The following is a 26,395-nucleotide window of genomic DNA, read 5'->3' on the forward strand; positions in this document are numbered from 1 at the left end:
GGGGCTCGAACTCATGGACCGTGAGATCATGACCTGAGCCGAAGTCGGACGCTTAACCGACCAAGCCATCCAGGCGCCCCAAGACTCCTTATCTTTAGATAAGCATCCACACATTTTCTTCAAAGTAATCCAGTGGTGGGGGGACAGACAAAAACTAAACTAATCATGGATTGACAGATGGGTACATTATATGGTACCTTTGCACCTGCTTTGAAGTTCTCTGTAATTAAGTTTTAAAACAAGACACAAGATGTATTAAGAAAATATCAAAATATAAGTTCATTAAAAAAAATCACACTGACTTGTTTAGGCTCACTGGCGCACTTTGCTTGCATATACTGCAGAATGTGGAGAAAGTTTGTCTTCCCACAGCCAATCCCCTCTGATCAGCATTGCGGGCCCGCTGAGCTCCTGGATTTCTGCCTAGGTTTTCAGTCTATGGGTTTCACTTCCAGGCAGCCTTCAGTGTCCTGCTCTGATTCATCTGCTGAATACTTACTGAGTGCCTCCTTCAGCCTGGAGTCAATTTGTGCTCTGCTGGCTGGACCCTCCCCAACCCGCTGTCTTCTCAGAGCCACATTCCATCCATAGGTTCCTCTTTCTCCTGGATCCAACTCTCCTTCTCTACTCCCCTTTCCATCCTGTATGGAAGTATGCTTAAGTCTGTCTATTAAGAACAAAACCCTTCTTGTTATCCTCATCTTCCTATAACCATGTGCACATGCCCATGTACACACACACACACACACACACACACACACACACACACAGTCTTCTCTCAACTCTTTATGGCTAGATTTCTGAAATGAGCTTAAGAAATCCCCCAAATCAATTTATTAAGTGTTTAGTAAGTGTTGCTATATCAGACATGGGGGAGGGATGTGACAAAAAGCTCTAGTCTTCAAAAGGACTAGGGGCGCCTGGGTGGCGCAGTCGGTTAAGCGTCCGACTTCAGCCAGGTCACGATCTCGCGGTCCGTGAGTTCGAGCCCCGCGTCAGGCTCTGGGCTGATGGCTCAGAGCCTGGAGCCTGTTTCCGATTCTGTGTCTCCCTCTCTCTCTGCCCCTCCCCCGTTCATGCTCTGTCTCTCTCTGTCCCAAAAATAAAATAAACGTTGAAAAAAAATTAAAAAAAAAAAAAAAAAACAAAAGGACTGTGAAATTTGTAGACAGAGTTTTAGTCTGGAGCAGGTTCATGTGCTAGTCTGGAGACAGCAGTCACACATGAGACTTTAGTGAGTATTCATATCACTGTACTACTGTGTGAACCCCCAGCAGGCTGGCCAAGGAGTCCCGGGGCAGGGAGAAAGCCCTGGAGTAGTTTTGGCAGGACTTGAGCTAGACTTGGAAGAGTGAACAAGATTCAGAAAGGCAAAGAGGAAAGAAGGTGGCATTTTAAGCACATTTTTTAGCATAAGAACATATGGGAAGGTTGAGTTAGTTCATAGCTTGTTCTGAGGATGGGGAAGCCGGCCTGACCATAGGGGCTGGCAGGGGAGAGTATGAGGGCCACCGAAGGCCTCGACAGGCCTTGAAAGATGGCTATGGCTCTGCTCTGATCTGTCGGGTGGAGTGGGCATGCTCTGGAGAAGGGGGGTGGGGTGGAGGGGCGGCGCCACAGAGGCAGGGCAACGTCTGGTTAGTCTGGTTAAACTCGGTTACGAGAGAAAGGAGCCTGGCAGCTAACAGGAGAGGCCGAGGCACGGAACTCTGCAGGAAGCCTTGACGGTGGACATGATGAGGGCTTACCCCAGGGTGGTGGAGACGGTGGTGGTAACAGTTTCTGTCTGATTCCATGACCAAGTGAGGGCACAGGATGGACACAGCCAGCTTGGCTCTGAGATCTGGAGCCTTGGAAGAGTGGGGCCAGTTGTTCTCTGATGAGGCATCACACCATCGAATTGAGATCCAGGCCATCACAGGTTGATTAACTGCAGTTTGTGGACCGTACTTCAACCCCGAAGCTTACAAATAAACCATTCAACAGTTAGGAGATAACTGGAAAACTGAGTTCTGACTAGATTTGATAACATTAAGGAGTCGTTCACTCTGGAAGTGTGGTAACGGTCTTGTGGTTTTGAGTCCTTGTGTTTTAGAGACACATACTGAAATATGTGCAGAAAAAAATACATTTGGATTTGTTTCAAAATTATCCAGGGATGGGGGGAGTGGGTGCGATTTGTTTCTGCAAATTGTTAGTTGTCAAAGCTGGGGGACACGGAGTTTCACTGTGGTCCCCTCTCCCCCGTTGTATGTATTTGAAATTCTCCATGGAAAAAAATTCTGGTCCTTGGGCATCAAATCTTGGACCCCGGGCTTCATAATTCCTACTCAGAGATCACGAGAGGCATTCTGAGCTGTGCTATGTTAATCTCTTGTCACATTTCAAAACAAAAATGAGGTCCACTTCTGTTTTGCCTAAAGCAGAAAAACATGGGCTGGAAAAGAAATAATGCCGGGACTTTATTTGGAAAAACAAACTGGGAGATACACACGATCTCCTTTATCAGGATCATGCGAGGAATCCAACTAACTGAAAAGGCAAAGTCAAAACTCAGATGAGAAAAGTGGCATTTTTCTGATAGCTGGAAATAAATGCTTCTTTTGGAAGAGTCCATCCCAAGGGCGGTTTTCTGGCACCAGAGCACTTGGCATGAGTGTGAAAATCGTGGCCAAGTTGAAAAACCACAGCCCGGGCTGGAGCTGCCTGTAAAAAGCCAGCATTGCCTCTGCAACAAGTCACAAACTGCCCAGGTGGAGGCGAGGGGTGGGGGGCAGAGAGAGGTCTACTGACAACACCCCCAGCCCTGATACCGGCTGCCCCGGTGTCCACCCACACAGCACCTCACACCTGTCTCACTCACAAGCCACAACGATGGGAGGCCGCTCGGACAGTGTCCCCAGATGGGCAAGAAGGGAACACTGGCTGCCACGTGCTGGTGGAGGGTCCTATGAACTGTGGTGAAGCCCCATACTTGGCAGACCATCTCCCAGGCTCCAGGGCAGCAACCAGATTTTGTTCTCAGTGAGTGGCCCCCAAACAGAACGAACCCTCAGGCAGGTAAACGAGGAAGCTAGGAGGGTAAATTTTGAACCTGAGCAAAGGACAGAAGTTTCTTCTTTTCTTTTTAATGGGAAAAAAAAAAAAATTATACGGGGTAAAAGGGAAGCCAGGGGCATTCATAGGTGCATGCTTCCCTGGAGAGGAACAAGCACAAAATTAGCATCAGAATCCAGCTCAGTAAACAAGTAAGGGCCTGCTCCGTGCCAGGTGAACATGACATGATGCTTACCTGCATGGCGAGCACAGGAGAGGGGGGAAACAGGCATGCACCAAATCTCCTGGGTACATGCTAAAACAGAAGGGCATGGAGGTCCTGGCACCCAGGCAAGGTAACTCTGTTACCTGAGCCCAAGTCTAACTTAGGGCAAATCATTCAATGTCAATTCTTCATCTGTAAAATGGGGCAATTCTTGCCTTTCGGATCCTATAGAGTTTCGAGATATAACAACCACAACTACTAAAAATAATAACAAGGCAGGAGGAGTAGCCTTTTCTACTAGACCCTGTTGTCCCTAAAAGCGCCTGTGAGTGAGGCTCAAAGACGAGGCCCCCTGTGGACGGCAGCCAACACCTGTGGCAAGTTCCTGATGCAGATGGCTTTCCAGCCAGACCTCGGAGCAGCAGCGCCCTGCGCTCAGCCTCACCGCCGCTCCCCACTGGGCACCTTGTCACATGCCCAGGAGCTGCCTTGGCATGAGCAACCGTCTCCAACCCGTTCAAACCTGCCTGACACCGAGGGTGGAGGTGCTTAGTCCTAGGTGATCTCAATCAGTCTCGGAGCTGGGAGCCAGAATGGAACTTTCGGAACGCAGCGTTCAATCCTCTCATTTGTATGAGGGTAAAGGAGACTCAGGCAGCGCATGTGACTTGCTCAAGGTCACTCACTGAGGTGCTGGGACAGCTGGCGCTGAAATCTTGTTTTCTGGACTCTTCTGGTCCTGTGCAGTTGCTTTTCTTTCCTCGGGAGGTTTTGCCAACACAGACTCTGTTGCCTTTTATATCCCTAGTCTTTCTGCCCCCAAATACCTAATTCAGTGTGACTTCCAACAAAGAGTATTTAGGGTGCAATGGAAAGGAAAAGTTCCTCCTGACAACCTTTTCCCAAGCTCTCTGTTCTTTGGGGTCGTTTATTCTTTGGGAAGCTGTTTACTAAATGCCTGTTATGCATGGGACCCTAATCACAGCATGACTTCACAGAGACGAACAAGAGATGTCCCTGTCCCCCAGGAGCTCTTGGTTTAGTTATCACTAGAAGGCTCTCTTCCTGACACCTTTTGGAACCTCTGCTCTGGGAAGAGAAAGTCCTTCTGACCCAGTTCCCTTTAGTCATGTGGGCAAGGAGAAATCGTCTCATCGCTACGCCTCTTTACTCACTGAGTTTTTCCATTCGTGCCTGGCTGGCAGCTTCTGCCACGCGGGCTGTGGGTCCAGACGATGTCGTGATCAGAGAAAAGGCTGGCGGCCTCACTCCAGAAGGCTTGCCACCCGGTAGCTGTACCTCTTCCTGACCCGAGGGTTTCGAAGGGTCCCCATGATTGCTTCATCTATGCTTCCGACTGTCCCTAAGGAATTTGGATTTGCCCTCAGCTGAGCAACGGTCTTACTTTTACTCCGGTTTGCCCCATGGAGTGACAGCTTTGGTGTCCTCCGGCCTCCCTCTCCCTCTGCCATCTTGGTGTGAGTTGCTTCTGAGTCCAGGGCTCTGAGGTCTGGGAAATTAAAATCTATCTCAGTGAAGACTCTGACTGGCTTGTGCAAGTGAGGAAACTGCTGTCTGTTGGAAGGTTGGACAGGAGATGGTGAAATCCCTTCAAGCCCTAACATTTCCCAAAAGGTATATCCAAAGGTTGACAGTCGGAAAAATTAGCAGGGTTCCACTGCGTGTCCAGACCTCGGATCAATTCCTCATAGCATTTTAAATGAACACGGGCACCCAAGTTTTTCTTTAGACTCTCGTTACTCTCAGATGAAGTCCCCTAGTTAGAGAACAAGGGGTAGGGAACCAGAATACACACGTACACTCTTGGGAAACGGTGCCGCTGTCTATGGAAGGCTTCCTGGAAGCGGAGTTCCGTTCCCCTCTGCTCCACTTAACATCATTCCTGGTGCCAAAATACTGATGAATGGACCCCAGATGGCAAAGCGTGGTCCCCAACTCAGACAGAGCCCACAGGGCACAATGGTTTTGCCCTAACGAGCCATGACATGCCAATTATTCGCTTTTCTGGAGAAACCTCAGCCTGAAAATCCATTTAATTACCACGGGAGATAATCTTTTAAACACAGCTTTACATTCTTTAAAGATTTTTCCCTGTGGGAGTAAGAAAGTTTATCTGAACATGGGATTGGATTGTTTATTTCCATTTCCAGAGGAAGGACAATCACCTGGTAGTTAGCAAGAAGCCTGAGCCCTGGAGGATTTATTTTTAAGTCTCTTCCTCCTCACTGATCGTTTGTCATTAGTTTGTAGTGTTGTCACACTCTCTCAGGGTACACTGTGCACTTAGCTCTGTGATCCCCTAATTACTTGGAATTTTTCAAGCATCCCTATCAGATGGGGTTTTACACTTGCTCTGGATGTGGCTATCAAGAGTCAATGTCCTCAAAGGTTTCCCATCAGGAAGATCATATCTATAAATCCACGAGCCCTGAAGACTTCCCTGGAGCTGTGGTCAGTAAGACACCACTTTCTCCAGCCTGGAGCATCCCAGAGGATGCAAGCTTGGGCAAGCAGGGGCCCTATGGTTGTGTTCAACCTGGTGGCCCCAAGACCCTGAGTAATTCCTGCTCGTAATAGGTGCTCCATAAACAGAGGCGAAATTGCTGAATACCAACAGGTCCTCACATGGAAAGGATGTGTACTGTGCCAAAATATGAGCAATGAAAACGGAGCTTGGTGGGCCCTATTCCGGGGCATGGGGCTGCTCTAGTCCTTCTATCCCCATCTCCCTTCAAGGACAAATGGCAGGAGGCTGAGGTTTCTGGGCCTCGAAGAATATACCTCTGGGGATTAAGAGGAGAAAAGGAGTGATTGTATTGGACACAGAATTAGAAAGTGAGGAAAACAGTTTTGTGGGAAATGGACTCACTTTAGGGCCTGAATCTCCCCTTTCAGGTCCAGATGGGGAGAAGAGCTGGTCCAAGAAGTACCCATCATGTGGGGGCGTGCTGCAGTCCCCAATAGACCTGCACAGTGACATCCTCCAGTACGACGCCAGCCTTGTGCCCCTTGGGTTCCAAGGCTACAATGTTTCTGCCAACGAGCAGTTTCTCCTGACCAACGATGGCCATTCAGGTGAGAGAGACCTCTGAGGACTGCAAGGGGATGTCTGAGCTCCCCTCAGCTCCTTGGCCCGCTCTCTTGTGCCTGGCAGGGAGGGGGGTGCACTGAAGTACAGCCCCCAGGAGAAGGGGCGGTGGGAGGGGGGAGGGATGAGAGATGCCTGGACCACTCACTGGGGGGGATGCTGGCGGCAGTTCTTCCAGGGCAGCGCCTCACATAAGAAGCACATTTCTTGGGAAGGGGCGGGGGGGGGGGGAGGCGGGGGACAGGCTTGAGCCCTTGGGCTCCCTGGCGCAAACACTCCAGGAGCCATGCAACTCACTGTGGGGTCGCCCAGGCTTTGGAGTCAGACAAACCTGGATTTGAATCCTGGCTTGACTACTTATGAGTCATGAGACTCTGGGTAAGAATATTAACCTCCTTGAGCTTTCATGTGGAAAATGGGCATATTGATGGGTACTGCGGAAAGACTAGAGATTATGTATGTTGGGGATCTGGAATACAGAAGATGCTTCATAAATAGCAATTATTATTGTTGCTATTATATTATTCTACGGCTTGGAAGATACTTCATTAAAGGTTCTATCTTGATAGCTGGGTGTTTAATACGTGGATATGTAAAAACACACCCACCCATCTAGTATTAGTGCTCTTGCCATCCTTTTCCCAGGGGAGCTTAGAAGGGGCTGGTGCGACTAGAATTGCTTTAGGGAAATGGGGACATTTTCAGGAGAAGAGCCCAGGTTTCTGAGCCCCAGGCTGTGTCTCCACTCACTGCATCCACCTGCCTCCTGTCTGGGCCCCGGGCCGGTGTCGCATCGCTAACTGCTCTCAGGCAGTGCTCAGCTGGCCAGGGCTCTGAAGGCTCCACTCCCCACAGTGAGGCTGAACCTGCCCTCGGACATGCACATCCAGGGCCTCCGGTCCCGCTACAGTGCCGCCCAGCTGCACCTGCACTGGGGGAACCAGAATGACCCTCACGGCTCCGAGCACACTGTCGGTGGGAAGCACTTTGCTGCTGAGGTGAGTGGAGCGGGCAGGCCGGCAGAGGCTGCCTGGCGGTGGGTGGTCTGGCACCCTTCCACCTGGCTGGTGTGCAGCGAAGATCAGAGCGCAAGCAAGGGCTGCCTTCGGGCTCCACACACCCACTCAGGGAAGGCAGAGCCACTCCCATACCCCTGCGGTTCTTCCGCGGTGTCCTGGTCCCCTTCCTCCTGAACGTACGGAGTTTGTCTCTGTCTTTACTGAGTGGCACCGCTCAGAAGGCAATGCTCCCGGGGTGGCACAGTGGGGCACACATGCCCCTTTTGTCGGCATCGCTCTTCTGCCTGCACAGATCGGGATCCCACCGGCTTGCCTCGCGGACGTATCGTATCTCGCTGCTGAATCCTACTGGGCTAATTGCTTCCCCCAACTTCTCCATCTTTCTTCACAAGCCGTGCTGTTTGCACAGGCCTTTCCCACTCCAGCTTTCCTTTTCCTGGGCATGGCTTGTGCTTGGAACCTTGGGGCCCAGGGCCACAAGCCAAGGGAAGACTGGCATTATAATTCACGGGACATCACGGCAATGAGAGAGTCAAAGAGGATAGTCTGGGATGTCGGCACAACATTGTGTTGTGTCGTTCTGAGGCACTACCCCAAAATGCCCAGAGGAAACGGAAGGAGTGGAGCATTGTTCCTGCACTATAGGTGTGCAGGGGGTACGGTGGGGGTGCTTGAGATGCTCCACTTAAGAGCTCCCAGAGGACAGAACTTGGGGGTGTGGCTCTGACTGTTTACAGGGCAATAAATACAAGGAGATAAACGCTACTGATCAGCCAGTGGAGCCCAAGGTAAATAATGACATGACCCCTCTCCTCTGTTCTTACCTGCTGAACTGCTTAATGTCTCAGGCTAATTAGAGGTAGAGTTACACGTGTGGAGGGCCTATATTTCTGGCCCAAAAGGACGGCACTCTTGGAGGGGCACGCATTTCAAACCAGGCCCATCTCTGAAACCCCAGGCCTGCAATTTCTTTCAGGCTAATTGCAATGTGGAGGCTTCTACCTACACACGGGGAATAAAGAAGGAGTTAGGGTGTAGGCTGGGAGAGTGTGGGCATTTAAATGGATTTCTCATTATTATATTTTCTGCTATGAAGCCACATCATCACCAAGGGCCTGGTGAAGATGGGCCATAAATGTCTCTAATAGAGAAAATACTTCAAGGTGACCCGAAAGTGGCAGATTCCCTGTGGAGGGTCCTTGAAAGTGCACAGTTCTTCTGGATTGGGTCCTATAGAGAAGAGTCTCTTCATCTCTTCAGCAGGGAATTCTGTTCCTCTCCGTTTAATCTGAACACAGTAAGAAAAGTGCTGAAGCAGACCGCAAGCTCAAAGGGCAGCTGTAAAAAGAAATACGGATCTGGGACCTGCAGGGTGTCAGCCATACAGAATCCCCCATTTCTCAAGGCTGTGCCAAGCTAACGTGGTGGGGGGCAAGGCGGCAGGCTACATCCTTCATAGCGAGGACTACTTAAAAAAAGAAATGATGTCATGTCACTTGTGAAAATTAGAAAGGGCCACTTGAAAGGTGGGGAACATTAAGCCGTATTCAGTAAAATCTGCTTGAATTCCATTTATGACCATGTAAGACGGAGAAAGAGATGAACAAAGAAAAAATCTCAGCGTGTCACAGTCTCAAGAGGCAAAGACTCAACAAAAATGCATGTCACATATATAGATGTATCTACTAATATAGTTTTTTGGAGGACAAATGACAGACACCACATTTTGGATTAAAAACTAGGTCCAACCTATTGTCAGAATTTATCATAACAATACCTTAATGCTTACCTAGACATTTATTTTTTTTGAGAGAGAGAGAGAAAGAGCATGTGTGCATGCAATGTTGTGGGGGAGAGCGCAGAGGGAGAGGGAGAAAGAATCTCAAGCAGGCTCCTCGCTCAGTACAGAGCTGGACTCGAGGCTCAATCTCACAACCATGAGACCTTAGCCAAAATCAAGTCGAACGCTTAACTGACTGAGCCACCTGGGTGTCCCAGTTACCTAGACTTTTGAAACCCAAGATTTCTCAGAATGTTCTCTTTCCCTCACTTTAATAATCACAAGTAGGGGCGCCTGGGTGGCGCAGTCGGTTAAGCGTCCGACTTCAACCAGGTCACGATCTCGCGGTCCGTGAGTTCGAGCCCCGCGTCGGGCTCTGGGCTGATGGCTCAGAGCCTGGAGCCTGTTTCCGATTCTGTGTCTCCCTCTCTCTCTGCCCCTCCCCCGTTCATGCTCTGTCTCTCTCTGTCCCAAAAATAAATAAACATTGAAAAAAAATTTAAAAAAAAATAATCACAAGTAATTCCTGCTTTGAAAAAATGAGCTTAGAATTTTTTTGTGAATGCTAAGAATCTACATTCAGAGAGTAACGTCCTTGTTTTTTTGGCCTCTTGAAATATGGCTGATTAAACCCGTATAAAAGCCGGGCTGTGATTTCTTTTTCCACCGGAGGGATAAATATGTGTCCTCCCCCTGCAAAAGCAAAAGGTTCCCATGAGTCGCCCACCCGTGGTGAGCAGCTTTCCTTCCACTGCAGCTGCATATTGTCCATTATAACTCGGACCTGTATGCCAACGCCAGCACCGCCAGTAACAAGTCAGAAGGCCTCGCAGTCCTAGCTGTTCTCATAGAGGTAAGAGATGTTGAAAGGGGTTTTACATGAAATTTGAAGCCAGGATGGTATCACACTCAGCATTTGGTCCCTGAATTGCCTGTCCGTTGGATGTGTGTGGCTCACTCTCATTTTGGCTGTGTCTTGCCTCTAGAGCCAGAGGTATGCCCCCATAGGGGACCTTGTCTTTTGGCCAGGAGGCAGCACTTTGTGTAGCTGGGCAGCAGAAATGGGCATGTCCTTTGGAAGACTGGAGAAAATGAGCCCTAGTTGCTAGCCCTATTGTATAAAGCTTGGAATTGTCCAGCGAGGCAGGCCCTGTGTGTATGGGGTTGGGGGGTGGGGATCATTCAGCGCTGCCTCATCAGGTGTCAAATCCCTTACACAACTCCTAACATCCAAGTTGCAGTCTTTCTATTGACCCTGGAGTGAGCTCTTTCCTTAATCCCCCAAATGGGAATGTTTCCTGATTCGCTTGCATGTATTTCCCTAATAAGACAAGTACCTCGTTTTTCGACATGCTTACTTGCCTGACTTGGCTTGTACGTACTACATCTCCCTTGAGTTCTGGTTAGAAAACATGCTAGTTGTGGCTTTCAGACTCAAAGCCTGATCGCCAGGAGCACAGGCTATATTCTTTGCCTCGTGACGCTCAAGCCCCAGTGCCCTGAGGGCTCAGTGCCTCACATCCTGAGATACAAGAGGACAGGACCATCACCCTCACTCTGTAACAGGCTAGCGATCCTTCATAATTGTCCTAGTAAAGTGAATCCTTCAGGGAGGACCTTGGCGGTGGTGACTATATACCCCTAGTCGAGTCCTTCCATTAGCAACTGTTACACCAGGCTCAGCCTATATAATTCTGTCCTAGTTCAACCTGCCCCATCTATGTTGCAGATGGGTTCCTTCAATCCATCTTATGACAAGATCTTCAGGCACCTTCAAGATGTCAAATACAAAGGTAAGGGGTTCTTGAATGCTTATCTACCCCTAGAGAGGAGAATACAGTCACCCCCATGTGACCTGAAGAAAAATGAATGCAGGGGGCAGGTGCTGTTCACATTTCTAGGCTCAGTCGCACGCCCAGCAGCACCTCTGCCATGGGGAGAAAGGCGGACACCATCTCCCCAATATGTCTCTCCAGGCCAAGAAGTGCTCATTCCGGGTTTTAGCATTGAAGAGCTGCTTCCTGAGAGGCCTGACGAATACTACCGCTACAAAGGCTCCCTGACCACACCTCCTTGCCACCCCACAGTGCTCTGGACGGTTTTCCGGAACCCTGTGCAAATTTCCCAGGAGCAGGTAACTGTCGTGCTCTTCTGAGTCAGAGGCCATGTGGCACCTCTGTCTCTACCATCACCCAATATCATAACAACTTGATTTCCTCACTTAGAGTTTCACTGACAGCTGTGTAAAACCTCTCCAAATAGTGCGGGTTCCTGGACACACTGCAAAAATTACAGGCCAAGCTTCAAAAACAGAGTTATCAAGTCAAGCTTGAAAAATGAACCCATCTCCACAATTCCTTACAAGCAAGTCGTTAGGCTGCATTTCCTAATATAGCCCTCAGTGGCTGCATAGTGTCTGCCTCCATGGTGGAGCGAGCACGGTTCCTTTACAGGGCAGAATAAAGACAGACCCAGTTTCGATGGTTTAACCAACCAGAGCGCTGGGACGGCGGCAGTGAGTAGGCAATGGTCTCTGTTCTCAAGAAGCTCAAAGTCTAGTGCAAAACTGGGGGACAGAAGCCTCAGCAATCATCTCCAACCTTCTCATCTTACAGATGATGAAAGTGAGGGATAGACAGTTGAGGGAGCTTGTGGGATCGCCTGCTGGTTGGAGACAAAGCCCCAAAGTCAGATTGGGGTTGCTGGTCGCTGCCCATCCCCTACTCCACAGTTGAAATTCATCAAGAAGAAAACTGACTGTCCAGGAGACAGGGCCAGGGGCAGTGCTGCACACTGGCTCATGGCCCGTCCCACCCCCAACCCCTCTTCCTGACCAGTAAGGCCCTCACTGTTGGTCGTTCCTTTTACTATGAGCTACTGATCTGAGTAATGTAGATAAATGGCAGCAGGTGGGCGGACAGGAATAGAGATGTGATGAATCAAGAGATGAAATGTTCAGGGAAGCAGTAACCTAGAAGCTGCCTTGGAAACAGATTATATAATCTATGTGGGTGTACGAAAATTCCATGGAACCAGTGGTCAGAGGAACTGTGAAACTCTTGCCTCCCTCTTTTTGTTCCTTGTGACGGGACCACCAGAATAAGCCCCAGGCCCCTCTGATTTAGAGTCGGGTTGCAAATCAGGCCTGTGAGAGGCTGAGGAGCCCCTCCACCAGCCAGCAGCTAAGAGCTGTAACCTCCCCCCAAGCCTTGGGAGGTGGTGACAGACCAGCTGACTCGGTGTCCAGGCAACCAGACGCCTTTGAGGGAGGGGAAACAGTTCTCTGGCTTTCCCACTGCTTTCTGACGTGCCTCCTGCCAAGCCCCAGAGTTCTCCTCCCCACTGAGGTCAGGCAAGGGAGCATCACTTTGCCCATGGGGTGTGTTCCTGCCTTGCCTTGCAGCTGCTAGCTTTGGAGACTGCTCTGTACTGCACACATGTGGATGACCCATCCCCCAGAGAGATGGTCAACAATTTCCGGCGGGTCCAGAACTTTGACGAGAGGCTGGTGTATATCTCTTTCCGACAAGGTGAGAAGACGCGGTGTGTGGGGGGCGTATGGTGCCAGGACACCCATTTTATCTGCAGTCGGGTGCCCTACCCTCGGGCTTTGTCACTGATACCCTTAGGGGGTGGGTTCAGAGCACTCTGGCTGCCAAGGGAACCAAGTATGCAAGAAGCTATTGTGTGTGGGTTTACTGAGGTCTCCCTCCACTGCTCTTGACTTCCCTGAGCCTTTGCAGGGAAGCACCAGCCAGGGCTTCTTGGTGCCTGGACCGGAGCCCCCATTAAGTCTGGGAGTCTCTCACAGATGGGGAAGAGAGGATGTTCTGGGGTCCTCTCTGTCAGAGAACTACGTCTCCTAAGACACATGGTAGGACTGTTTTCACGAGACAAACTCCTAACTTCTTGCCGTAGGCTTTCTTGGCATCAAGGCCCATCTTCAGCCTCACCAGGTGATTCATAGCACCATCAGCATCACCAACGTCCAGGGATGCTCCTTCGTTAAGCTTTCAGAGAGTGGGCATAATCCACATTTGTGGGCATAAGTAGCTCATGGTCTGATGTAGCAGGACCCATCAGGCAAGAAAGCGTCTGCATTCACTGCCTTTTTGTCTCATCTCCTTAAGCTTGCCTAAGCACACACACACAGGAGCTATACTGAACGAAGCTGAATAGTTTGGTTTATTCCTAATGCTATGAAAGCTCCGTTCTTCCTCTTAAATCTGTAACCATAACTACTCAGAAGGACATTTAACATCTTTACTTGTTCAATACCCGTCAATACTGTTGGAAGCTGGGGGTTCAGGGAAACAGGTAAGAGAGCACCCTAGGGGTCCACACCCTTCTTCAAACCTCCAAGTTCACTTTCTCACCGTAGACTCTTGGGCCACTCCCAACACGGGAATCTCATGGTCAGAAACAGGTAGGTCTGTGCAAGTTCCACTTTTTCTCCTTATGTCACTTGTGATGGAACTGGGCCAGGTGTTCATATCTAAAGATGACCCCATTAACCCACTTGTCCGAGAATCAGTTCTCCTTGTCTCACCTTCTTGTTCCTTTGTTATTGTGTGAGATTATAACTACCACTGACTAAGCTTAAACATAGGAAGATAGTATTTCAGGGCCCTTGCCAGAAAGCTTTAGAAACATGCCCTTTTGCACTGACCCATATATATGATCAGAATTATGTCCTGTCAATCACTTAATCAGACCTGCCCAAGAATTTATCTTTTGTGCTCTCCTTGCCACATACCACTGGTTAAGGTAGTTTCTCTCTTTTTCTCAATTTCCTGGTCTGAAAACGTCATCTGTGAACAATAGCCCTTCTTAAACACAGAGAACATATATGATGATGACTGTCAACTTCTTTTCTAGGAAAACGCCTCAAATTTACAGATCATCCCTTTGTGATCTAGTTTGGATATAAATTTCTCTTTTCCCATTCCTCTAAATGGAGTAGTAGTCAAGGGTAAATGGAAAATACTTCAACTCTTCAATAAAATACAAAACAAAAAAACTACCTGGAGATAAGGGACTTGGCCCACATAGACAAGGTAGATCTTATTTGTGATTCAAGATAATAATCAGATCTCTTCTCTGGATTGGTCTATATAAGTCACAGGCGATACGGTCATAAAGACTCCCCCTGCAGTCAGAAGACCTAGGTTCAAGGCCTCAATTTGTTTCCTCCCTGCTGTATGATGTAAGCAAATCATGTCCCTTCTTTGGCCTTGGTTTCCTTAGCCATAAAATGATAGGTTGGACAAGGTGAGCTAATGTCCTTTCAACGCTAACATGCTATAGGATTCGAAGTGGATACTAACAACTGCCCATCCTGACTTTACGTTGCAGGGACAGTGTTTGAGGGCAGTTACAAAGGATCAGAAGAAACCACACAGGAACTTGAGTCTGACATCCCAAAGTAACCTCCACTTGTAACAATGGACTATGGCACTGGGAATAATTAGCCATCTTCTTAGACCAGCTCAGGTCTAAGTTGGCCCTCACAGAGTGGGCAGTGCAGTCAGGCTTGTAGCAGAGCGCTTCAGTAGACTCTCCCAGTCTGGCTGGGGAGCTTGAGGGGCCTCTTAGCAGAAGCCTGGAGACCAACTCCAAGCTCAGGGCATCAAGATCAAAGCCCAAATGCATCTTTGCCACTGCCCTTCCTGCACGGCTCACCCAGAACTGTTGCTTCCAAGAGCCCAGGCTGTGCCCAGCTCTCCCCTTGGAGTGAGAAACCCTGGCAGTCCAAGGCAAACCTGTTCATTTGGAGGCTGATTATAGAAACTTGGCTAGAATTGTCCCCTCCCACTTCTCGAAGACACAGGCAGCTACTGGGGCTGTTTCCCAAGGAACAATGGGGAGGGCGGCCACAAAGGAGAGAAGCCCCAAACCTCACCCCCCGGGGGCACCTGCATTTATGAAGGGCTCTCACACCAACTTGGAGGGGCCTCAGACCATAACATGCCATTTCAGGTTTATGGAGTGAGCGTGTGTCAGTGTGAACCTTTAGCAATTATGCCGAATTATCTGTAAACTTCCATTAAGGCAAACTTGTAATTAGGGCCTGATTTATTCAGAGCTTTCTCTGGAAGTTAACAGGAACTATGGAGTTGGAACATTGAGCCAGGAGAAAAGTGATGTTAAGGAAATCCTCTAGGAGAGAAAGTGCAAGGACTTTGAGAGTAGGCTCTGAGGTTTAGCCAAATTGGAACAACTGGGACTAAATCATTTAACTTTACCATGCTTCCTCAACTGTGCTTAGAAAAGGAATAAAGAACTTAATTTCTGTCCTTAAGAGGTAGTAATCTGTCCTTAAGGGGTAGTCTACGATTTAGCCCTAGGGCAGGGTTTCTTCACCTTGGTGCTATTGACATTTTGGTCTGGATAATTCTCACTGGGCGGCTGTCCTGCGCATTGCATTGCCCTCTCCCCACTAGATGCCTATAGCATCCCCCCACTTTTGAATGCCAAAAATGTCTCCAGACATTGCCAAATGTCTCCAGGGCATGAGGGGCAAAATTACAGGATGATATTTTCAAATTGGTGATGGCTACCCTTGAAACCGAAAGGTTGTTGGGTTACTAAGGTAGAACAACCAAACTCAAGAGAAACCCTGTTCCTTACCTTCCTTTAGAATTTGAATATACTTGCTTTTTGTATAATTGGCTATGTCCAAGGCCAAGAGAAGTGGACAGGCGAGAACTATCCACCCTTAAGAGAAGCATACAAACCCCTTTATCAGGGCTCCAGTTAGTTAAAATGACCACTCTTTATGGAGAGGTGAAAGTCATGTCAGGCACTTTTTTTTTAAGCTCTTGTGAAAGTATCTCTTCCAAGGGGTACAAATGGAGGACTTGAGCTGAAGAGGGGAGACAAGAGTCATTGCCCTCAAGGTGGGACCCCAGAGAGGGGGGAGACATCCTGTGACCAGACCAGATCTCACAGGAGTCAGATGCCCTCTGTGAAGGAGAAAGATGGCATGGGCAGATTTACAGCCCAGGAGCCTGATTCTTAGTTCCTTCATGTTGACCTCTTCCAAGCTAAAGATAGCAACACTGGGTCCTGACGGTGGTGGGTAATAAAGCAAGAGCCTATCGAACCTAAATGCTAATGTTATCTAGTCCTATTTTTAATATACCAGAGCCAGGGACACTCGAGGGACAAGGGGAAGCCAAAGAGTTTCTATAATCACGCGTTAGTGGGCTTTCGCTGAGCAACTGCATGTTCCCCACTGCAGAGCCCAGAGCCAGCTGAGGCACTCTTAGACAAGAGCGCTGGACAGTAGTGGGGCAGGGCTTTGACCCGTGCTAAATCTGTGGAGTCGCACGATTAGAATCCGCTTGACCCTTAGAGACCTGGGGAGTTTTATAAAACCTTTAAAAAGAGGAAAAACTCTTACAAAGCTAAGATGGCTAATTATCTACTTTTTGAGACTAGACTGTATACTTTGTGGTTATTGACCTCTTGTTTCTAAAAGTTCCTATTTTTAAATAAAAACTATTAGATGGAAAGTATCATCAAGTCTACTGAGACATCCAAATGAAAGACAGAGGGGTTCCCACCTTCCAATTCCCCTGGATCCAGGGGGCTGAACAGTCAGGAGTAATTGTCAAATGTGCTAGGAAGTCCCTAGCCCCTTCATCTAGTGCAATTCAACACACCACATCTTTCCTCAGCATACCCCAAGCCGAGCATTATGGAGAAAAAAACCTCACTGTGGATGTTCTCTTGCTCCTTAAAAACAAGCCTCTGGCACAGGGCAGACCAGGTGGAAAGTCAGAAAGCTGGACCCACCCACGGTGAGGTGGCCCCAGTTATCTTTCTGGCATTTCTCCCCCTGGCACCCGTCCACGCCCTGCAGGGCCTCCCTTAGCAAGGCACGGCTTTTACATGTGCATATGATTTACTTTTGCACACGACTCCCTTTGCTGGTGATGCCCCTCAGCTTTCCACCTGGAAAATTCTTTCACGACCCCACTCTAATGTCATGCCAGAAATCTTCCCTGTTCCCCTGAAGGTGACTTACAGTCTCTTTCAATGCGGCTGGAACAACCCGTTCATCTCTGTTATGGTTCTTAGCATAGCGCAGGATAATGATTTACTGCTGTACAGAAAAAGAAAAACAATGTCTAGATTATCCACACACTCCAAGACCCTAAGGACAGGGACTCACTTTTGTGGCAGGCATCGTGCCTGGTGCTCATTACAAGTTTGAGAGGATATAACCAAGCCAGCTCCCTTCCACTCCCCTCCCCAGGCTCTTCTCTGCAGAATGATTTGAACATAAGCCTGGCCAGCGGTCACCTTTTAGTTTCAAGTCTTCTTTTGCTTTGTTTCAGGTTGCCAACAGGCATTCAAATCAATCCATTGGTTTAAGAAGCCTTAAAGATCAGAACTTAGCCGGCAAGTTTCAAAGTCTTAGGAGAGAGTCGCCTAGGGATGCTGTCAGGCTTTTTCTGTTGCTCTGGCCTGAAAGGAGTAAGAGGCCCCCATGCCACCACCTACCATTCCTTCAGCACAGACAGCCTGTGCCTGGCCACTGAAGGGAGCTGAGTGCACTAAACCCCCAGTGCTGGGATTGTAACCCACGCCTAGTGCCCCGGGATTCAGGCCCCTCAGAGCAATATGTGGCTTTCTGTCCTGGGCCTACAATCCTGCCATCTGGAGGGCAAAGCCCTCAGTCCCTATCATGGTTGTAGAAAACCAGCACCCTGATGTAATGTGGTGGCATCCTTTTGGCAGATCTGTAGAAATTATTTCTTTTTGGGGTTCCATAGTGTCAATAAAAAAGTCCTCCAGTTATATATGTTCTCCAAAGATAGTTATGTTCTGTAGTCACTGAGGGCATCTTCCTTGCTTTTCTTACCAAAGCATCATCCAAAGAGAGGACTAGCATTTCAGTTACTTCACTCTATGACTTGTATTAAGCATAATAATAAGAGCTTTTATCATCTCAAACTGGATTTTATGTATTTAAACTATCAAATCCCTGCTAAGCCAAAGCTCTTCTTGTCTCTTTTATAAGACTGGAGACTGCTAAAGAGGCATATACATATGTATACACGTGTATGTAACTATGTAAAATGTCACTTACCAAAATAGTCCATACTTTAATATTTTTTTAATGTTTATTTATTTTGAGAGAGAGAACAAGCATGACCGAGGGAGAGGCAGTGAGAGTGGGGGAGAGAGAATCCCAAGCAGGCTCCATGCTGTCAGCACAGAGCCTGACACAGGGCTCGATCCCACAAACCGTGAGATCATGACCTGAGCCGAAATCAAGAGTTGCATGCTCAACCGATTGAGCCACCCAGGCGCCCCTAAAATAACATTTTGAAAGGAATAACAATCAGGATTGTATTCCTCTTTATTTAAAATTCTGTTTGAATAAACAGAATTGCAAATAGATCTCGAAAATGTTAGAGTTGTTCCAGGAACGGCAAGCTGTGTGAACGAGGGGCTTGTTCCTTCTGCTGGGCTTTTCTGTGTCTGCACTTGAGGCTTCAGAAGACCTCAAAAGCAGTTAACCAGCATCCCTCGGTCCAGCGAGATACCAGTGGAAGATCCAGCTCCTGAGCCAGCAACAACAGGTAGCAGTGCCCCTGTGGCAATCAGCTTGTCTGCCTTCTCCGGGATCTGTACCCTCCTGGGGGAGGCATGTGACAACTGAATTCTTCTGTATCTGTGTGATTTCATTCTCTGTGTCATACTGCCCTATCTTTGCTCACCCTGATCCGTACCAGAGCACTTTCTAGATAGCAGATAGCTCTCACATCTGTATGGCATGCACCCTCTTAACCAACCAGCTCGGAAGCCCCTTCGTCGTGTTCTCGTGCAGTAGCTCTTGTGGGCCATCTCCGTCAAGCAGCCTGTCTCTGTTTCTCCTGTCTCACTGTTCTTCAGTGGGAACTGCCTGTGTTAGTCGCCATATAGAAACCAATCCATTTCTTTGTTTAATCTGCAGATGAATTTCTCTGGCTGTGTCCCTCCCATCATCAACTGTGTTCCCTATTCTCTACACCATCGCACAGGCTCTGCTTGATGCAGGCTTTGGCTTTTCTCTCTGGGCTCTACTTCAGTTGCCCCAAGAATTTTCCCTATGCCCCCAAAGTCTCTCTGACTTTCCCCTCTCCTGTTAATTAGCAGATGCTTTAGCAGCTGCTTCCAGGGGGCCCCAAGCCCTGTGGACTTCATCTGGCTCTGCAGAGAAGTCCCACTTCCTGGATGGTTGGTGCTGTCTCAACTGGCAGGGGGTAGCATCCCAACAACATCTTCCTGCCCTGGGCTCCCCTGGGGGTGGAATTCTTGGGAGGTGACACCCTCACTACCATTCCTCTTCCATAGTGGCTTACACTTTTCACTTGCTCAGTCAAGCCGCTTTGTCTTTGCTGCATCAAAGTCTTGGCTGAAAAGCATCTGTCCCAGTCTCCGGGGCTTACTTTGCCTTTGTGGCTGCTTGCTCATTTCATTATTTCCACAGAAAGGCAATTTAGGCCCTCACAAGTGGTCATCCAGGAGCAAGGAACCCTGGTTAGAGCCCTGGATTAAATTAGGCTGTTGTTTACAGGGCCTAATACAGCCAAGGGCAGCCAGATTTCCTTCCAGATAAGACATCAACTTGGGCCATGGACTCTTGAGAAAAGTCCCATCTCTGGGGGCCTTGCTTCTGTAGACTTGGCTCTGCTCCCCAAGCTCCCTGGGGGTGCCCCCTACAGTCTGGAGTGGGGCTGCTCAGCTGTCCGGGGCCCTGTGTGTTTCTCAAGGATGTTTGAGGTGACTGTGAAAGCAACGACTTCAGAAACTGTTCAGTTGGGGCGGCTTAGCCAGTGGTTAGGCTTACTAGTGATGGTCTTATGTGGCGAGAACTAGTTTGGTACCACAGACATCTGGACACTCTCCTCAGGGGAGACTCATATCCTGAGTGTCTCCCTAAGCCACAGACTGGTCCTTGTATTCAGGTTACAAGAAGAAACTTGGAGCAGGGAATCAGGCCATCGGAGCCACACTCTCTCTGCCACTTGGGAGGCCATGGGCTGCTGATGGCTAGCAAGAGCCAAGAGAACAGGCCACCCTGTACTTTGTGGATAGCTCCTCTCCATACCGGCTCTGCTTATTCTGACAACAGCCTCGGGCCACCTGGGGAGGCCAGACCAGAGACTCCTAGGGGGCAGCCTTGGATGAGGGAGGCTGCAGGGTCAGTGTGAGACTGTGGAAGAGGACAGCCGGGAAAAGACACAGGGCTGATGGCTCCGGGGGAATCAACCAGACTCTGACCACATAACAGGAGAAGGGAGTGAACAAAAAAACCCTCATCCTGCAGTCTCAGGTCTGGTTCCCGAGGGTGTCAAGTGCCCCCAAGTCTTGAGTCCCTGGCCCTCTGCTGACATCTCACAACTGGCCAGGGCTCTCCCAAGGTCTGAGTCTCAGAGTGGGCTCTGTGGGCACAGGCTCTCCTGAGTGTCACGCTGGGTGGCCACAACTCCGAGCACAACTCTGGCTTCCAATGTGAACTGGAACAAGCACCCACACGACACATACACACATATGCTAGAAGTTTCTGCTAAGGTCAGAAAACCACCAGACAAGAGGGTATGCGTAACAGAGACTTTCTTTAGATGCAGGACCTGATTGGGAGAATGGGGAGTAGTTCTAAGAACCTGGAAGGAGCATGCTGGAGTTACCCAGGGGAGCTTCATGACTGGGCACCACTGTCTTACTCAAAAAGATGGGCTCACCCATTACCCTCCCCCAGGGAGGTCCCTAGGAGGCTGACTATGGGATTTTATTTTAGATAGCTGGGCACTATTTCAGCCCCATTGAAGACTCCTAACTTACCCCCAAAGGAACCCACCAAGAGAAGCCATAATCTTCTCGTTCCACATCAGAGAAGGGAGGCTAGTATCAGGGAGGGGTATCTCCAGTTTGCCCAGTGGGGCCAAAGCAAAAACAAAACCAAATCATGATAACAGGACTAGACAGGGATGGAGCAGAAGTCTAGCCACAGGCTCCAGCTAAGCCCTGCCAGCCCCAGACAGCCAGAACCTGGAAGATTCCTTACAGATGAAGAGGGATAGGTATCCAAGCAGCAGATAATAGCCTGCCCAAGGAGACTCTGATCCTTACTTACCCTTCCTTATGTTCCACTCTAGCCATGTTGTACTAAAAACTGAAGTCTTGCCCTAGCAAAAAGACTGCTGTGACAAAAATTGGAAAGGAGGATCACAGTGTGAACTCCCAAGGTGGGCAATTCCCTCTATACCATCAGGCACCTGAGTCAAGAATGAATACTCTCAGAAAGTCTGTATAAGCCCTGTACTTCCAACCAAATGTTCAGCACACTGGTCAAATCCACCATGGTTTGACTTGGTTAATTTTCAACCTTTTCCTCTCCCCTTTGAAGTGCAAGACCTTACCTCCACAGGACTGAGTCTGGGTATGTGGCCTGCCGGCCTTGCATGCTGCAGCTGGGTGATCTCTGTGATTCTTGGTGTGATCTGGGCCTGTGATACTTCCAGCCCAATCTCCCTGCTTCTCTGTGCTGTTCCTCTGGCTCCCAGTCCTCTCCTTGCTGTGGGTCTTACCTTCAGGTCACTCTGTGATTCAAAGATGAACCACCAATCAAATGCTTCCCTAATGAAAGACCTAATCACTCTATAGCATGTGTACATTCAACGAGCTATCCAAGACCTGCTGGCCATGGTGGGAAGCCATTGTCTGAAAAAAAACATGCCCGAGCCCAGTGTGGAGGTTGGGTGACTGGCTAAGTGATCTTGGCAATGGACCCCTGGTTGTCTTGGACTGCTTAGGACTGTGCAATGGAGCTTGGGGGAAAAGCCAATAGAGGCATCCCAATGGGCCTTAAATCCAGCAAACAAAGACAGAGTATGCTCTTATTCTGTAGCTCAGGGTTTCTCAAAGTATGGTTCATGAACCATTTACATCAGCATCAGCTAGAGCTGTTTGGTAAAAATGCAGATTCCTGGGCCCCACTCCAGACTGAATCAGTCTCTGATGGCTGGGCTCAAAAAAAGTCTACATTTAAACAAGCTCTTCAGATGATCCTGGTATAAGTTTGAGAACCCTTGAAGAGTCACTACAGTTTGCAAATGCCCCCCCCCCCCAAGTACTCCAGCCAGTTCTGCTGAGCCAAAGACCAGAACCTGAGAACAGAAATAGGGAAATGACACCTTTCTGTGGCAGATTATACAGCTGTCACATGACTTCACATCCATGTGCCATGGGACGAGATGCAGGGGAAGGGAGGAAGGTAATTTGTGTTCATTGCCTCTTCACCAGGCATCATCCTTTCAGTGGCCCTGGCTGGCGTTCTTGGCATCTGCGTTGTCCTGGCAGTGTCCATTTGGCTTTTCAGAAGAAAGAAGAGGTAGGAGCTGGTTTTGGTTCTAAATGAGAGTGGGTAGCTTATTTGTCCATGAGGATTGATCTGTCTGGAAAGGCAGCCTGCAGAACGAAGGGCCCCTGTCACCTGTACCAACACTTATCCTACGGGTGCTGTTTCCAGAACACAATTGCCCCTCGCATCCTCTGCAGGAGATGCTGGTCATTTAAGGATCCTTATGCTCAGAGCTGGAGGTGTGTCTGCCAGCCTTGCTGCACCAGCTAACACCTCAGACAAGAGACAAGTCTCTCGACTGGGGCGCGGGAGGCCCCATTTGGCTAAATACAAGCTGCAAGACTGTCTCCGTTCTAAATCTGATTTTTCTTCTCTGAACCCCAAAAGAAAAAAGAAGGAAAACCTGATTCATCACTCACATTAGCTATTAATGCCCTTTGCTCATGTTTTTATTGTCATGTTTGGTTTTTATAAAATCTATTTCTTCTGGCATTTGTAACAAAAGTTTCCAGGAGCTTTGTTACACACAATCAAAGGTTTGAAGTCAGGGTAGTCATGAGACCTTCTTCAAAATGCAGGTCTAGTATTGTCAGCTGTTAAAAGAGAACAGTTGCAGATTCCTGGGCCCCACTCCAGACTGAATCAGTCTCTGATGGTTGGGCTCCAAAAAAGTCTACGTTTAAACAAGCTCTTCAGATGAGGTTCCTTTTTGGTTGCTGCTTTATTTGGGGGCATTCCTCCCAAGAGTGACAGAACTGGGGAAAGGTCCCTAAGAAAGGAATCTGACCCCTAAAATTCATCTTATTTCATAGCTGAGTCAGGCTACTCTCTGCCTGTCTCTTCTCTTTAACTGAGACTAAATGTGTGTTCTTCCTGTTCCAGTAGCAAAAAAGGTGACAACAAAGGAGTCATTTACAAACCGGCCATCAAGAAGGAGACCGAAGCTCATGCCTGAGGCCCCAGAACTCCCAGGCACGTCCAAGGAAGGACTCTGGTTTGGACACTACACAATGTGGCTCCCTAGACACTTGAAATACCTGAGGTTCTCTGATGCTCAACCCACAAACACTCCAGACCCATGGGGGCGCTTCTCGGTGGGTGCCCTGCCATCCTGATGCCACGGCCACCGGCCAATGCGATGCATGGATGGGAATAACTCACCAAGGAGGCAGAAACTCTGAGCTGCTTCAGCTGTGTGGACCATTAAGTTGTCTGGATTCTGGGGGCACAAGCCAGGTCACTCACTGGGGGCTGTTTGTGACTGTAAAACATTCTGACCCAGGGATTCACCTGAGTGTGATTTCAAGGATCCTGGAAATCCTGCTTCTTGTTGAAGCTTTCAGACCTGGATGTGCACTCTCTGCTTAGGATTTGCTTTTGAGACTCAGTTTCTTTCCTCAGGGAAGGGGTTGTTGTTCTCCTCTGATTTCCTCCTGCTATGACAAAAGCTTTGGTCTGACCTTACAATTGGAAGGAAGAATGATTCAGGAAGGGTCAAGGTATCAGAGACAAAAGAAAACAAGAGAGATTCTTTGAAACACAGTAGAGGCATTTCCAAAGTCCTGTACTTTGGTTCAAATGTAGTGAAAGGACCTGAGAGGGAGAGAATGAGAAGACACCTAAGGTCTGGAGGAACCTCACTTTGGAGTCAGAAGTTGTCTGTCAAGCCGTAAGTGTGAGAAGGACAGAATATTAAGGTCAAGCCCAGACTCCTGTCAGTGGGGCAGTTATGCTTTGTACTCCACACACTTTATACATGATTAGGCTATTCCTTGAAAATGTGTTGTTGCTTTCTCTCTCCTAGACATGAGTTCTGAGATGACCCAAACTGCTTTTGACTCTACAGGAAACAGGCAGATGCAAAACGATTGAAGAGCTTCATCTCGTTTGCCCAAATTTCATTTCTGCCACTTCTGTGGTATCTCCAGTGCCTAGCTGGATGGAATGGGGACTTCTTACTTCTCTGACTTGGGGGATATTGAGTTAAAATCTGGGGGGGGGGCTTGGTTAAAATCTGTTTTCGAGCTATGAAAGCGGGAAGTTATCTGTGCAGGGTGGGGGCACCACGGTATTTAGGGACCAATAATAATGGAATATTACAAAGATTCTTCATGGTCTTCCACTCAAGTCGCAGTTTCTGAGAAGACTTAACTCTTTCCTAGATGTAAGAGCCCCATGGAGATGAGTTAGTTCCATGACTGAGAAGGAGCTTCCAGCACCAGCCTCTCATGGCCAGCACCTTGCAGTTCACAGACAGCTTTCTGATTCCTGGTCTCATTTTGACAGCATGGAATGTCCTATCAAAGCACAGATTTCTTTATAACATCTTTTTCCTTCTACTCCTCTCTCTGACTCTGAGAAGTCTTTTCCCTTTTCTACTGTCATGACTTTTTGTAGCGATGGCAAGCCCCGTGGCTTTGTAGCTAGTTTGCTAAACAAAGTTATGAAAGACCTAATGGACACTCAGATGTGTGTGGATGAGAACTCTGACAGCTTTGGAGCCTGGGGCAGCATCCCAACCTTGCCATTAGCATGCCTGATGCTGATCAAATGACAGTAGGGACAGCCCTCATGACAGAGCAATGTGACTTAGGGGATGCTTTCTTGGCCTTGGCCCAAAGTTGTCTATCAGAAACCAACATAAACCACTCCAGAGCCATGGGAATGTCTCTCTATACCTTTTATGAACAAATTTTGTAAGAGAACAAAGAGATCATACCCGGCATGACAGCTGCTCAACGAAAGGGAGATCTACTGAGCCATGAAAACTGGCATTTTTCCTGCCCTGTGGCTGAGATAAAGCAACGCTAGGGAGGCAGGCAGAAGGCTCCAAGAATCAACACTGTCAACTTCCATGTGAATCATTATGGGACCTCTGAGGACCCAGCAGCTTTGGAATTGGGAAGCCTTTCTTCAGATTCTCCCTCCTTCCACTGACACCAGTGGCCACTACAGGAACCCAGACTGTGGTGTGTGACGCTCCTCTGTCTCCCATGCACCTGGTGGAGGGCCCCGGTGCTGTGCTGGGTGCACAGCAGGCAGGGATCACAAAAACCAGGCACAGACTGGAAAGGGACACACGGAAGGCCCTGGCTTCTTTGCTTCACCAACGGATAACCTGAGTTTCTGTATTCTGTTTCTTTAGTGCCATCTGGTAAAAACAGTAACTTATACTTGTTTCCTTAATAGACATTCTAGAATTTTGCTGCATTGACTATTAATCCTATTTCAAGTTCAGACCTTAGATTCTTCTCCCCTTTGCTAAACTCTCGGAAGTCCTCCTGAGCACCGCCGGTGAGCAGTGGGGTCTGCAGCACCCCTCCATTCCTGTGCCATGGATGGATCATGGGCCACTGTGATGATGACGTTTAGCACTTCTGTATTTATTGTAAGAATGATTGTAATGAAGACCTAAACTATAAATATGAGAAATTATAAATAAAATGTTTTTCACATCAGGCTGATTTTTTGGAGGTGAGGCTAAGCATTACTGTTGGCAAAGCACTTTGTAGTTCCTGGTCTATGGTGACACATAACTGATGATAATGATGTCACCTGCATCCAGGTCTTAGAACCCGGCTCCAAAGGAAAATACACCGATGCATTTAATCATTTTACTGAGGAAGGAGGCCTATGGTATGTGCAGTAAAGTCCTAGGATCACACAGCTGCTTAGGGAGTACAGCTGGGAAGTTTAGAATAATCAGGGAAACGCTCAGAGAGAAGCGGGTATCTGAGCTGTGCCTTAAATAATACGTCACATTTGAACAGATGGATGGAAAGAGGGAGGCTCTCCTAACCAAAGTGACATGAATATAGAGAATGGGTCTTAGTAGCTACTGCACTTAGTAGGTTGGTAGCCGCTT

At 48.5% G+C, this 26,395-nt stretch overlaps 2 protein-coding genes across 4 annotated transcripts in view; one reads left to right on the top strand and one right to left on the bottom strand.

The window, feature by feature from the left end:
• Positions 1-25,976, top strand: part of CA12 (carbonic anhydrase 12) — a 51,464-nt gene extending 25,488 nt beyond the window's left edge. Inside the window, exons 3-10 of one of the 2 annotated variants that reach the window (XM_047074996.1) lie at positions 6,179-6,358; positions 7,227-7,369; positions 9,928-10,023; positions 10,900-10,963; positions 11,147-11,304; positions 12,574-12,700; positions 22,473-22,560; positions 23,413-25,976. In XM_047074996.1, coding sequence (XP_046930952.1) covers positions 6,179-6,358; positions 7,227-7,369; positions 9,928-10,023; positions 10,900-10,963; positions 11,147-11,304; positions 12,574-12,700; positions 22,473-22,560; positions 23,413-23,485 — 929 coding nt within the window. In that variant the 3' untranslated portion in view covers positions 23,486-25,976. The remainder of the gene's footprint in view (positions 1-6,178; positions 6,359-7,226; positions 7,370-9,927; positions 10,024-10,899; positions 10,964-11,146; positions 11,305-12,573; positions 12,701-22,472; positions 22,561-23,412) is intronic. The other variant, XM_047074997.1, reaches the window with a different exon arrangement.
• Positions 1,152-26,395, bottom strand: part of APH1B (aph-1 homolog B, gamma-secretase subunit) — an 82,727-nt gene continuing 57,483 nt past the window's right edge. The window contains exon 7 of one of the 2 annotated variants that reach the window (XM_047074999.1): positions 1,152-1,963. The gene's annotated coding sequence lies outside the window, so the exon portion shown is untranslated. Of the gene's footprint in view, positions 1,964-21,216; positions 21,770-26,395 lie in introns of those variants that run through there. The other variant, XM_047075000.1, reaches the window with a different exon arrangement.

Source organism: Lynx rufus, unplaced genomic scaffold (genome assembly GCF_022079265.1).
Source record: "Lynx rufus isolate CCGP_SWC_20201006 ecotype Redwood Valley unplaced genomic scaffold, mLynRuf1.p SCAF_13, whole genome shotgun sequence".
NCBI classification, from domain to species: domain Eukaryota; kingdom Metazoa; phylum Chordata; class Mammalia; order Carnivora; family Felidae; genus Lynx; species Lynx rufus.